Source organism: Cervus elaphus, chromosome 19 (assembly GCF_910594005.1).
Source record: "Cervus elaphus chromosome 19, mCerEla1.1, whole genome shotgun sequence".
Taxonomy (NCBI): domain Eukaryota; kingdom Metazoa; phylum Chordata; class Mammalia; order Artiodactyla; family Cervidae; genus Cervus; species Cervus elaphus.
The window spans coordinates 71,907,763-71,921,199 of record NC_057833.1 but is presented as its reverse complement, the minus strand read 5'-3'; the positions used below and the strand labels follow the sequence as shown (position 1 = coordinate 71,921,199).

Genomic DNA, 13,437 nt, shown 5'->3' with positions numbered 1-13,437 from the left:
GTGAAAAGCCGTGTGAGAAAATGTCAACATGAATGGGAACCCCCTCATGGTCCGGTAATGAGGACTCAGCACTTTGACTGCTGAGGGCTCAGGTTAGCTTCCTGGTTGGGGAGCTGAGATTCCACAAACCATGGTGAATTTTTTTTTAAAAGAAAATGTCAACGTGAAAATATGGAAATTGGGTCAGACCTTTAATGGCACATTGAACAAGATGTGCAGACGTCGGGACACTGCACCCAGGCCCTTGGCGCTCTCGCCACTGGGGAGCTGCCTGGGGTGCAGTCAGCCCAGCGGGGGAGCCTGTGTGCAGCTGGAGGGCAATTCCAAGGTCATTTCTTCTGAGGAGCCTTCTGGCGACTGCCAGTTCCAAAGACGCAGACCCGAGCAGAGCTCCTGCTCTGTGTGGAACTTGAGGAAAGAGGTAACATCCCCAAAGGGGCCAATGCAAACATGTATAATGCTTGCAAAGGGCATTTACATGGAAATGATATTAAAGCATCCAGGAAGCGCAATTCCACCAGAAAAATATAAAAGAGCCAAAAATGGAGTAGAGGTATGGTGTCCCATTGGGAGACTCCAGACTGGCTCATATGGAGGAGAGTCCCCTCAACCAGCTTTAGTGCTTCACTTCAGGGGGAGAGACTGCTCCAGCCAGCCTGCGGCCCTGCCCTCACCAGATGCCCTGCCCTCACCCAGACACCCTGCCTTCACCCAGATACCCTGCCCTCACCTAGACGCCCTGCCTTCACCCAGACACCCTCACCCAGATACCCTGCCCTCACCCAGACACCCTGTCTTCACCCAGATACCCTGCCCTCACCTAGACATGCTGCCCTCACCCAGACACGCTGCCCTCACCCAGATGCCTTGACCCAGACACCCGCCCTCACCCAGACATGCTGCCCTCACCAGACACCCTGCCCTCACCCAGACAGGCTGCTCTCACCAGACACCCTGCCCTCACCCACACACGCTGCCCTCACCCAGACGCCCGGCCCTCACCAGACACGCTGCCCTCACCCAGGCATGCCAGGCACACGTCCTGCCACAGCACCTTCCCCGGGCACCACATGTGTGACTGTGTTCATGGCATTTGTGTGGCTGAACCCATCGGCCTTTTCTCTCCTGGCTCCTGAGCCCCGTTTCCTGGTCACATCCCCGTGTCCCCTGGTGATCCTCACAGCCCCGGGTCCAGGGGCCTCAGCTGCCCCACCACCCGGGAGAACGGGGCCTGTTGCTTACCTGAGCCCACCATGAGGTCACGGGCCTGGCGCCTGTGCCGGCAGGACCCCGCTGGACGCCATCCTGAGGGGAAGGAGGGTGTCGGCTACTGCCCTGGTCTGGCTCAAAGACGCCACGTTCACGTGTGTCTCACCACCAGGCCTCGGTGGGGCCCTCAGAGCTGGGCTTATCCTGGGCTCTCCCAGGGCCACCCCTGCTGGGCAGGACAAAGGACCCCCGCCTCAGGCTGCTCCCCTGGGAGGATGGCACGGGGTCCACACTCAGCCATGGCAACCAGGACCGAGACTGCCTTTGTTACCTCCCCAGCCCGCCCCTGTCCCTCGGGAGTTGGTAAGGCCTCCGCAGACTCCGGCTGCAGCCACCGGCCCAACAGAAGGCAAGCAGGAGTGACCCAGGCCCTGGGGTCCTCTCGCCTTGCAGGCCCAGGAGGCCGGGCCGGAGCCCGGCCCAGACTTACGTGCTGAGGGCGGCCGCAGACGGGCCGGTCACGTACTGCGCGGTGCTGGGCAGGAAGCTGGCGGCAGGCGGGAGAGCAGCGGCAGAGACCAGCAGGGGCCACACGGAGTAACCCAGAGGGGAGCCAGGCGCAGGCATGGCCGGCAGCAGCGCTGGAGGTGCGCAGCGGTGGTGGTGGCGGACGGAGGGCGGCCTCTGGGTGGCCGGGCGGGCGCGCCGTGCATCCGCAGCAGGACACACAGCAGAGTGTTTCAGCGAGAACGCCCGCTGCGCCCCGGCCCCCTCCCTCCACATGGGCCCTGACTCAGGATGCGGTCAGGGTCAGAAGTGTGGGCAGGGGCGGACCAGGCTCCCACAGAGCTCATGTGCCTGGACGGCACAACCTGTCCTCCTCCCGTGGGGTTGCCCTGGGGAGCACCGGGGGCTTCAGGCAGGAAACACAGACCCGGAGCCAGAAACACATGAGTTTCTGGAGGCGAAGCCACCAGGTCCTCTGGTCTTGGCCTGGGCGTGGAGCCTACCTGTGGGGTGAGGTGCGGCGGGGTGGGCGCGAGTGCTGCCGGGGGCAGGGCTCTGAGCATCAAGGCCTGCATGAGGACCTGATGCATCTGCGCGTTCTGCATCAGCATCATCTCCACCACCTCTGTGGGGGGCGGGGCGGGGGGCATGGAGGGCTGGTCACTCAAGTGGGCGCCCGCGACACTGCCGCTCCTGGAATGGGGCGCTGCCTGTGGATCTGCGGGTCCCATGCAGCCCCTCCTGCTACTGGACTCCTCCTGTGCACTTGGCATATGGAAACTTAGTTTCTCGACCAGGGATCAAACCCACACCCTCTGCAGCAGAAGGGTGGAGTTTTAACCACTGAACTGCCAGGGAATTCCCCACAGTTTTAAAAGTTAATTAATCATTTATTAAATTAATTTTTTTAAGAAAAGCATCTGGAGATGGGGCAATTATCTTGGATTATCTAGGTGGTCCTGATGTTGTGAGAAAATAACTATCACCCTACACTTGAATATCCAGCAACAACACTCATGTTTAAGAACAGGGGGACGTCAGAAGAAAGTGAATGCTGAGGGAGCTTAGGAGTCTGTCCTCCAAGGCCTTGTTAAAGACTGTCCCCAGATGACAGATGGGGACTTCATGGGGTGGTCTCCCCAGATGATAGATGCAGTCTCCCCAGATGATAGATGGGGACTCCGTGGGACAGTCTGAGACACAATGAAGGGTGGTTAATTCAAATGTACTTCTGTATGATGATATACCAGTGTCTGTTTCTGAGAAGATTTTCTAAAAGGAAGAACTAGCATGGAGAACAGTCATGAGGAGTCGGGGCAGAGTGGATGCTACAGAAACTGAGTTTAACTTCATATGAAATAGCCCAAGACTTCTCCAAAGTGGTTATTAGAGTACTTTCGAGATTTCCTATTTTTACATTCCGTATTTGGGATTTGTTTTGGTACAAAGAGTAGGGTAAGGAACGTGACTTTACTTTTCTGAATAGCTAGCTAATTACTTGTCAGGAATCCTCTGGCCCTTATTAATTCCTGAATATTCAGGAGTTAAGAGGAGAGGCACGCCTTTCCCTTTCCGGGGGCAGAGGAATCCAGGCATTTCCTTTGTTAGTTTCTCATTATGGTGCTAAGTACCCTCTTCTCTCTTTAATAGGGATTGCCTTGTGTTTTGTAAATCTGGAATTTTAATCTTTATCTTTGCTGAGAATAACTTCCTTGTAAGACAGTATATATGCGCACTCCATGTTGATTAAAACACCTTTGCTCCATCGGAGCTTTGGTCCCCAAGTCTTTCTTTCTTTCTCTTCCTCTCTTTCTCTTTCTCTCTCTATTCCTGGCTGATTCCCTGGAGCGCAAAAGCCGGCTGTGTAACCCAGGGAATATTAGCCTCTTTCCTTCTTTCATTTTCTCATCGTCGACTCCAGACCACCAAGTTCCAGTCCATTAAAGGACCAACACTTACTGACTGTTTCATTTTTACCAATGATTTTAAATGCACTTTTTTAAGGCACACAGATACTTGCATGCATGCAGTACGCACATATACACACACACAGTGTGCTGGCTTCCCCTTTAGGGCCTGATAGTCACTAAAGTTCATCTGGAAAAACCGAGGAGGGTGGTGAGGAGAGGCCGGTGCGCGGTTCTCCCTGCACCTGCAGGGCACCTTCCTGTGGGTCTCAGTGTGAGCGGCCCCCCTGAGGAGCTGCAGACTGGCATGGGCCATGTAGCATGTACATGGTGGAGCTATGGTCACCAGGACAGGGCTGAGAACATTCATCAGGTGATTCCATACATAGGTCTGCCTCCAGACTCTCATCACTGCCCGTCATTAGGGAACTGCAAACTACAACCACAGGGACCGACCACCCCCGCCACTAACCACCATCCCCACTAAGTGACCACCACCCCCACTAACTGACCATCACCCCCACTAACTGACCGCCACCCCTGCTAACCACCCCCACTAACTGACCGCCACCCCTGCTAACCACCCCCACTAACTGACCGCCACCCCTGCTAACCACCCCCACTAACTGACCACCACAGTGACTGACCACCACCCTTACTAACTGACCACCACCCCTGCTAACTGATAATCACAGTGACCAACCACCACCCCAGCTAACCGACCACCACCCCCACTAACTGACCACCACCCCTGCTAACCACCCCCACTAACTGACCACCACAGTGACTGACCACCACCCCAGCTAACTGACCACCACCCCCGCTAACTGACTACCACCCCCGCTAACTGACTGCCACAGTGACCGACCACCACCCCCACTAACTGACCACACCACGTGCAGGAGATGATGTGACAAACCAGATCTGTCACAGGCAGCACTTTTAAGCACACACTTGCCACACTTCAGCTGCTCCAGTCCTAGGTATGTACCCAGGAAACATAAACACTCAGACTCAAATGTGAATGTCCAGGGAGTTGTGTGGTGATACCCAACAACCCCAGCTCCATCATCAGGTGAAAGGGTCACAGATGTGTCCATCCACGGGGAGGACTGTCACTTGGCAATTTCAAGGAGCCATGGTTTGCTGCACCCAACCAGAGTGATGAGTCTGAGAGCAGTGCTGCTGAGTGAAAGAAGTCGCCCGGAAAGTGCACACTGGGTGATTCTGCTCAGACCGGAACAGAGGAGACACAGATCAATGCCTAGTGGCAAAGCAGGCAGGATGGCGGGAGACAGGGCCTGAGGTGGTGCCCGTGTTCACCACCTTGATTTAGTGATGGGTTCACAGGCGTGTACAGGTGTCAGAACTGTCAGATTGTACACTTTAACCACATGCAATTTAGCCTATGTCACCTCAGTAGAGCTGTTCTGAAATAAAGGTATTCAAAAGTTATTTAAAGAGAAAAAGCAGTTTAACCAATGATTTGAGAAGCTAATCACTAAACGAGTTGGTACAATTCTTTCCGTTTTGACTCCAGTCCCTTCCCTCAGGGATATCCATCAGTAAGGATTTTTCAAAGTAAAATTATTTTCATGTTGGTAAATGCATAGCTTCCATCGAGTAGCAAAAAAAATGGCCCTAAATCAGAGGTCTCCAACTGGTTTCATGGAAGACAATTTTTCTACAGGCTGGGGTCAAGGGGAATGGTTTCAGGATGATTCCAGTACTACATTTATTTTATGCTTTATTTCTATTATTATTACATTGTGATATATAATGAAAGAATTGTTCAACTCACCATAATGCAGAATCAGATCATCAGGCATTAGATTCTCGCAAGGAGCACACAACCTAGATCCCTCGAGCACACGGTTCACAGTAGGGTTATCACTAATCTGAGAATCTAATGCCATTGCTGCTCTGACAAGAGGCAGAGTGCAGGCAGTAAGCGAGTAATGGGCAGCAGCTGTAAATACAGATGACGCTTCGCTCACTATCCTGCCGCTCACCTCCTGCTCTGCAGCCTGGTTCCTAACAGACTACAGACCAGTACTGGTCCACAGCCCGAGTGTTAAGGACACCTGCCCTACATGACTACCCTGCTTACAAAAGTATTTCTTCTTTCAGTAGAGAATTTCATAAACCCGTGACAACATCCCGAAGGAGGGCAATGGAGTGGCCACAGGACTGGACAAGGTCAGTTTTCATTCCAATTCCAAAAAAAGGCAATGCCAAAGAATATTCAAACTACTGCACAACTGCACTCATCTCACATGCTAGCAAAGTAATGCTCAAAATTCTCTAAGCAAGGCTTCAACAGTGAACTTCCTGATGTTCAGGCTAGATTTAGAAAAGGCAGAGGAACCAGAGATCAAATTGCCAACATTGCTGGATCATCAAAAAAACAAGAGAGTTCCAGGAAAACATCTACTTCTGCTTTATTGACTATGCCAAAGCCTTTGACTGTGTGAATCACAACACAGTCTGGAAAATTCTTAAAGAGATGGGAATACCAGACCATCTGACCCGCCTTCTGAGAAATCAGTATGCAAGTCAAGAAGCAACTTTAGAACCAGACGTGGAAAAACAGACTGGTTCCAAATTGGGAAAGAAGTATGTCAAGCTGTATATTGTCACCCTTCTTATTTAAGTTCTATGCAGAGTACATCATGTGAAATGCCAGGCTGGATAAAGCTAAAGCTGAAATCAAGATTGCCAGGAGAAATATCAATAACCTCAGATATGCAGATAACACCACCCTTCTTGGCAGAAAGCAAAGAGGAACTAAAGAGCCTCTTGATGAAGGTGAAAGAGGAGAATGAAAAAGCTGGCTTCCAACTCAACACTCAAAAAACAAAGATCATGGCATCCAGTCCCATCACTTCATGCAAATAGAGGGGGAAGCAATGGAAACAGTGATAGACTTTATTTCCTTGGGCTCCAAAATCACTTGGACGGTGATTGCAGCCATGAAATTAAAAGACGCTTGCTCCTTGAAAGAAAAGCTATGACCAACAAGACAGCATATTAAAAAGCAGAGTCATTACTTTGCCAACAAAGGTCTGTATGACCAAAGCTATGGTTTTTCCAGTAGTCATGTACAGATGTGAGAGTTAGACCATAAAGAAAGCTGAGCACTGAAGAATTGGTGCTTTTGAACTGTGGTGTTGGAGAAGACTCTTGAGAGTCCCTTGGACTTCAAGGAGATCAAACCAGTCAATGCTAAAGGAAATCAATCATGAATATTCATTAGAAGGACTGATGCTAAAGGTGAAGCTCCAATACTTTGGCCACCTGATGCGAAGAACTGACTCACTGGAAAAGACCCTGATGCTGGGAAAGATTGAAGGCAGGAGGAGAAAGGGACGACAGTGGATGAGATGGTTGGATGGCATCACCAACTCAATGGACATGGGTTTATGCAAACTCTGGGAGATGACGAAGGGCAGGGAAACCTGGTGTGCTGTAATCCATGGGGTCACAAAGAGTTGGACAAGACTAAGTGACTGAACAACAACAAGACAACACTCGTTGTGGACACTTACCTTCCTTGATGCTTCCTGACCGCTGGGTAGGGAAGGCCGGGGGAGGGGGGATCTGTGCAATGAGTGGCTGCTGAGGCAGCTGCTGGATGATGGTGGCAGGAGGTGGGGGGGCCTGGAAGAGCCAGACAGTCCATTATCTGAATGTGCCCTGGGAATAGTGACCTACAGCACCACCCACCACCCGCCATCCAGACATCCACCATCCATCCATCCATCCATCCATCCATGGGAGATTTTAGGCGAGAAACCCTAGGGATTAAACAAGTGTCCAATTAGATAAATACTTGCATCTGGGTATCACTTAGGACATAGCACGTCATGGACTGAATGTTTATTCCCCACTCAAATTCACATGTTGAAACCCTAAGCTCCAAACTGACTGCATTTGGAGATGGGGCCTGTGAGGAGATGATAAAGGTAAACAGAGCATAAGGGTGGGGCTCTAGGTTGATAGGCCTGGTGCCCTTGGTAAGAGGAAGAGACACCAGACTCTCTCTGCCCCATGAGACACCACGAGAAGGCTGCCAATCCCTAGCCAGGAGGCCATGCTCAGGGAACCAGGTTGGCTGGCACCTCCATCCAAGACATCCAGCATCCGGGCAGTGATAAGGGAAATGTCTGACATTTAAGCGCAAAGACTGTGGGGCATTAATATTTTATAACGGAGCCCAAGCTGAGCGAAACATGGCATGTCGTTTTCTAATGTTTCCCACATTTCCTGGTGTCAGTGGGCTAAGCTCATCCCTGTGTCCATTACTTCTGCTTTAATAGAGGCATCCAAGGAGCTCGGCATGGAAACACCCTCTGGCTTCTCTCCTGAGTTAACACAAACGCACCACAGTTCAGAGCATGCACTAGGTGTTGATTCCCACTTTAATCCTCTTCTGAATGCACCGGGCCCTGCCCTGTCCCCTCTCCCTTGGTTCACAGAAAGGATGGCATAGACAGGGTTGGCAAACTTCCTGCAAAGGGCCTGATGGGGTATTGTTCCCACTTTGTGGCCACACAGCTTCAGTTCTAAGTGTTCACCTCTGCTGCTGCAATTGGAAGGCAGCCCCAGACTGGTAAGCCAACAGAGCTGATCTGGTGAAACTTCACTTAAGCACCCAGAGATGCACGTTTTGTATCCTCTTTGTGTGTTACCAGACCCCTCGGCTAGCAGGTTACGCACACACAGGTGGCAGGCAGCTTTGGCGTCGTCACAGCCCACCACCTGAAGCAGACTGGAGAGGCAGCCTGAGTGGCCGATGGCATCTCACCCCAGGGTCTCTGGAAAACCCATCCCAACCACCGTGGATCCTGCTTGCTCTGTGGTGTCACCGGAGTCCAGGCTGAGACACCCAAGCACGACTGGGGTAAGGAGTTGCAGTAAGTGTGAGCACGCTGGGAACTGGGCGAGCCTCCTGCACTGACACCCCTCTCCCACTGTTCCTGGCAGAGGTTCCAGGGGCAGGAAATTGGGGAAGACACAGACAGTGCTGGGGCCAGGGCTCTGGGGGTTCCACTGGACAGATCCCTCTCCCTTCCCTCTTCACGGGCAGCCAGGGCCCCCCAGGGGATAAATGTCCTCCAGGTCATGACCCGGCCCACCGGCACCATCGGTCTCCTTGGCCAGCCCATCCAGAACCTTCTCCGCTCAGCCTTGGCCACCTCCTGCCTTGTCATCTCCTCCTCGCAAGGCCACAGCCCTTGCCTGTCATCTACTCATGCTCTCAACCCCTGAGGCCACAGCCCGCCGGGACCAGCTGCTGCCCCTCCTTCCTCTGGGCACCACGTGCCCTGATACAATCCCTTCTGCTTAAGGAAGAGTGGCTTTCTGTTGCCATATGCAGGGGTGAGCCTCTCAGGAGTGGGTGTGCATTCACCTTTCAATGCACCTTAAAATTCTGCCTGGAGACTAGGGGCCCAAGCTTCCTCTGGTAATTAGGAAATTTTGGAAAAGAGCTGACATACTTCTTCCCCAAATTCAGGCCCAGCCAGTGCGGAATCCCCCCATAGTTCCGCTCCTGCTGCAGAAGTTAGCACCTGGAGCTGAGCCAGGACCCCAGCCTCCACCTGTAATGAGGAGATAACCACCCCTCCACACACAGCCAGTGCTTCGGGCACCTGTGAGGCCTGACGATACGGGACACGTTTGTCCCAACAGGGCTGGACACAGACTGCAGCCGCTGTGGCCGCTGAGCCAATGGCCCCTTCAGCGCACTTCCCTAAACTGCTTAGGGTGCAAGTGTGGAGTGACCGACATCTCTGCTCAGGCGAGAGGTCTCTGGGTGCACGGTACCCTCCCCATTGGTTCTGCCCCCCAGGTTCACCCAAGGCAGACGTACCAGGTGTTGGATGATCCGTGGTGGGTCTGGGGCAGGTGGGGCTGGGGGGACAGCAGGGTGGACGCCCACAGGAGGCGCCTCTGGGGGCAGCACTGACCCATGGGCTCCTCCGTGCGGTTCCCTGTGGTGACGAACCCGGGAAGCCTCTTCCAAGAGGCGCTGCTCCTGCAACGCCAAAGCAGAGCCATGGCCGCTCGGTGGGGGCGTGTCCCGGCCCTCACTCTGCCTGGCAGAGCAGTGCCAGCGCACAGGTGTGTGACCCCAGTCAGAAGCAGCCAGCCCCCAATACCACCAACCACTGCCCTGCGCCTGGCCCCTTCCTGCCCCCACCAGGGCCCAGGATGCATCTGAGCTGGGACTGCAGCCAGACTCTGGAGGCAAAGCCCTTCACGTGGTGCACACAGGAGAAATTAACCAAAGATGACTTTTCTCCAGCCAGTAGTGAAAATGAAAGTTGCTCAGTCGTTTCTGACTCTTTGCAACCCCGTGGACTATAACGTCCAGGGAATTCTCCAGGCCAGAATACTGGAGTGGGTAGCCTTTCCCTTCTCCAGGGGATCTTCTCAACCCAGGGATCAAATCCACATCTCCCTCATTGCAGGCGTATTCTTTACCAAGTGAGCCACAAGGGAAGCCCAAGAATACTGGAGTGGGTAGCCTATCTCTTTTCCAGTGGATCTTCCTGACCCAGGAATTGAACCGGGGTCTCCTGCTTTGCAGGCAGATTCTTTACCAACTTAGCTATGAGGGAAGCCAGTAGAAGATACTCTGTCTCTCCAGCACGCTTCCAGTGCAGAGCAGTAAGTTTATCACAGCGGCCGTGTGGACCCAAACACCCTCCTCCCCCCACGTGTCATTCCCTGCAACAAGTGTGTCTGTTTGGACAAAGCCCTGGGCATCTTGGAATCCCACTTCCTGGAACCAGATCCTTCATGGGGCATTTCTGCTTCTGATCATATGCAGCCAGAGCAGGTTTTCTCAGCAAGTAGCCCCTGTGAGAGCCCAGACTATAGGAAGCAGGCAAGTTCTCTCTCCTGTGGAGTCCATGGTCCATCAGTTTCCCATCGCCACGTCACAAACATCAGAAGCAGTGTGGGTGCAAGACCCCCACCACAACCCCACCCTCACCCCCATACCCTACCCCCCCACCCCACCCCAGTGCTTGTTCTGAGCACCAGCCGCAGCTTCAGCTGCACAGAGCTCTGGTGAAGACGCCCCATGTCCACACGGCCTACCCAGAGTCTCTGCAGAAGGTCCTTCCTCATCCTCAGAGCGCTCCGCAGGGCAGCCTCTGGCCCGTCCTCATCTCCTGGAGGGAAGCGCAGGCTTCAGGGCTCAGCACCACATCCCAGCCTTTCCTGCCTCCAGGACCTGCCTGTCCCAGAGGAGGAGGGGGGTGCCTGCGGGCAGAGCTCAGGGGGGTTATGTGGGCAACAGTAGGGGGCGTTCAGGAAGCTGAGTCTTCGAGTTGGGGTCAGGAGTCTCCACTCCCCCCAGGAGTCCCAATTCCACCCCCAAGAATCCTGACTCCCCCCCAGGAGTCACCACTCCCCCTCCCCCAGGAGTCCCCACTCTCCTCCCTAGGAGTCCCCACTCCCCCAGGAGTCCCAACTCCCTCCCCAGATGTCTCTACTCCCCCCCTCCAGGAGCCCCCACTGCCCCCCAGGATTCTCCTCTCCCCCAGGAGTCCCCACTCCTCCCCAAGGAGTCCCCACTTCCCCCTAGGAGTCCCCATTCCCCCCACCCACCAGATGTGCCCACTCCCCTGGCCCATTTGTAGTGTTCCATGTCTGTGTTATGGAAGAGAAAATGGCAACCCACTCCAGTATTCTGGCCTGGAAAATCCCATGGACAGAGGAGCCTGGTGGACCACAGTTCATGGAGTCGCAGAGTCGGACACGACTGAGCGACTGAGCGCAGCACATGCCTGTGCTTGCCCTTGGTCATGTGAACTGATTTGGGATTTCCTATCTGGATTTCAGCCCTGGGCTCTGTCTGTTGCCCTCGGGAACTGCCTGGAACTCCGCAGCACAAGGAGCTTCACCACGTAGTGAAGAACAAGCAGTGTCTCCCCAGCACCTTGCCCTGATGTCCCTGAGCCCAGAACCCCATGCCAGGGAAGGTGGCCCTTCCCCTGGTTCCTGTGGCCTGAGCATCTGACCACCAGACAGGCTGGGGATGTGGAGACGTCTGGTCTGGGCACCTGAGGATGGGCAGGTGGATGTGGATGGCTGGGCCCCATATACCCCCCACCCCAGAGCAAGCTCGGAGCAACATGGTCTGATGCAGGCGAGGGTGATTCTGATCTGAGCAAGGCAGTGGGGCTGGTCCTCTACCCTCTCTGCCTCCCTCTTCTCATCTGCAGATGGAGTGATGAACATGCCCTCCTGGATGTGCAGACAGAGGTGATACGATATGAGGGTGCGTGTGTGTGTGCATTTAAGACATAATCAAGGCCTTTCTGCTCTGAAAGTGAAGTTTAGAGGACAGTCTGGCCATACCTGGAGGTGGGTCTGGGGCCCACACAGCGCCAAGCAGCCCAGGCTCTTACCTGGCACGACATGGGCGTCCTCAGAAGCCCCCTCCACATCCTCACGCTCTTGCTCTAGTTTCTGTGAGGAGAGAGAGGGACGAGCATGCGGGCTCCAGGCACAGGCTCCTCCGTATGAGGGGCCGGGCCAGGAACAAGTGCCCAGACGCCTGACTGGTGCCAGGTGGGGCCCTGTGGTCACACTTTCCATATGACGCACACATGCTCCACCTTGAAACCTATGGGCCCCTTCAGGCAGCTTTCTGAAGAGTTTGACCAGGCCAGCCCTGTGTCCTGACTGCCCTGATGCCCCAGCTGAGCCCAGGGCTGAGCAGTTATAATCCAGACCAGTCCTGGGGTGATCCCTGCTGCCCTCTCTGGGCAGCCCAGGGGGGCAGAAGGCAAGCATTGGTGGGCAGAAGAACAGAGCAGGCAGGTGAGGGGTTGGAGGGGGGCATTGAAAGGATCATGCAGACCCTCAGAGGAGGAGAAGACCGCCTGAGGAGTGTGCACAGGCTACCTGCCCCATGCCCTGCTGAGAGGCCACAGTAGGCTGGGTCTGTCTTTCCTAAAATTTGGAAGCTGGGAGGCTGTGAGAGAGCTTTGGGAGCCCTGGAAGTGCTCCATCCTGTGGGTGCAGGCCTGCCTCCCAGCTGCAGAAACTTCCAGAAGACCCTACTTGGTTCCATTCAAACACAAAGAAGAACCAAGAAACCACAGCTCTTCACTACAAGGCTAGGACCACCCAGAAGTGCTTTGCTTTGGAAGTGGGCGTGACAGGTGTAATCTTACCTGTGCTCTGTAACAAGCTGTTAAAAGCACAAGTGCCCAGCTGTCTTACCTTCTCAAGGAGTTTCAGGGTTAGTCGGGTCAGTTGATCTGCCACTGAGGAGTCCAGCATCCCGGGGCCACAGGAGGGGACACTGCGGGCCCACCCCCTCCCTGCTCGGTTCCCTCTGGAAGAATTGCTCAGCTAGAGAGAAGCAGCCCCATCCTGGGGTCACTGAAGGACTCCCTTGCTGGACGTGACATATATCCCAGAGACTGGTCTCCACGGCCAGCTGGCTGGCCTCAGGAGGGCGTGTAGGAGGTGGCCCTGCACCATGGATGCAGAGTGTCCAGAGTCAACAGGCCGGCATCACCGCAACAGTTGCTAGGCACTGCAGACGCAAGGAGGCCCCCGGTTGCCAGGTTTCTGCTGAGAGTCCTTCCCAGGCCTGCCCCGGTCCCCATGAGGGGTTACCTATAAACCCTGCTGATCCACAGGTGTGGCTGGGCTGGGATCCTCAGGAAGGAGAGATCAGGCAGACGCTGGGGCCAGAGGGGCAGAGCACGGGGGAGGGGCATGGGTCCCTGGGGGGAGGACAGTCCAGAACCCCCAGGACAGAGCCCAGAGGGGTGAGGTGGGG

The 13,437-nt window shown here is 54.6% G+C and overlaps 1 protein-coding gene across 1 annotated transcript; it reads right to left on the bottom strand.

Annotated features, from left to right (window-relative positions):
* Positions 1 to 274: 274 nt before the first annotated feature.
* Positions 275 to 13,095, bottom strand: C19H21orf58 (chromosome 19 C21orf58 homolog). The gene is made up of 9 exons (XM_043874004.1): positions 12,870 to 13,095; positions 12,050 to 12,110; positions 10,734 to 10,807; positions 9,499 to 9,663; positions 7,172 to 7,283; positions 2,220 to 2,341; positions 1,700 to 1,893; positions 1,243 to 1,305; positions 275 to 408 (listed from the first exon to the last, which is right to left on the bottom strand). The coding sequence occupies exons 1-8, from the start codon at positions 12,927 to 12,929 to the stop codon at positions 1,260 to 1,262; spliced, it is 834 nt and encodes a 277-aa protein (XP_043729939.1). The 5' UTR covers positions 12,930 to 13,095; the 3' UTR covers positions 275 to 408; positions 1,243 to 1,259.
* Positions 13,096 to 13,437: the final 342 nt, after the last annotated feature.

Excerpts from the sequence above, each read along its gene's own strand:
- C19H21orf58 (XM_043874004.1), bottom strand. The coding sequence starts at position 12,929 with ATGCTGGACTCCTCAGTGGCAGATCAACTGACCCGACTAACCCTGAAA. Across the intron at positions 9,664-10,733 it reads ACCTTCTGCAGAGACTCTGG|GAGCAGCGCCTCTTGGAAGA; the intron begins GTAGGCCGTGTG and ends TTGGCGTTGCAG. Across the intron at positions 2,342-7,171 it reads GTCAGGAAGCATCAAGGAAG|AGGTGGTGGAGATGATGCTG; the intron begins GTAAGTGTCCAC and ends CGCCCCCCACAG.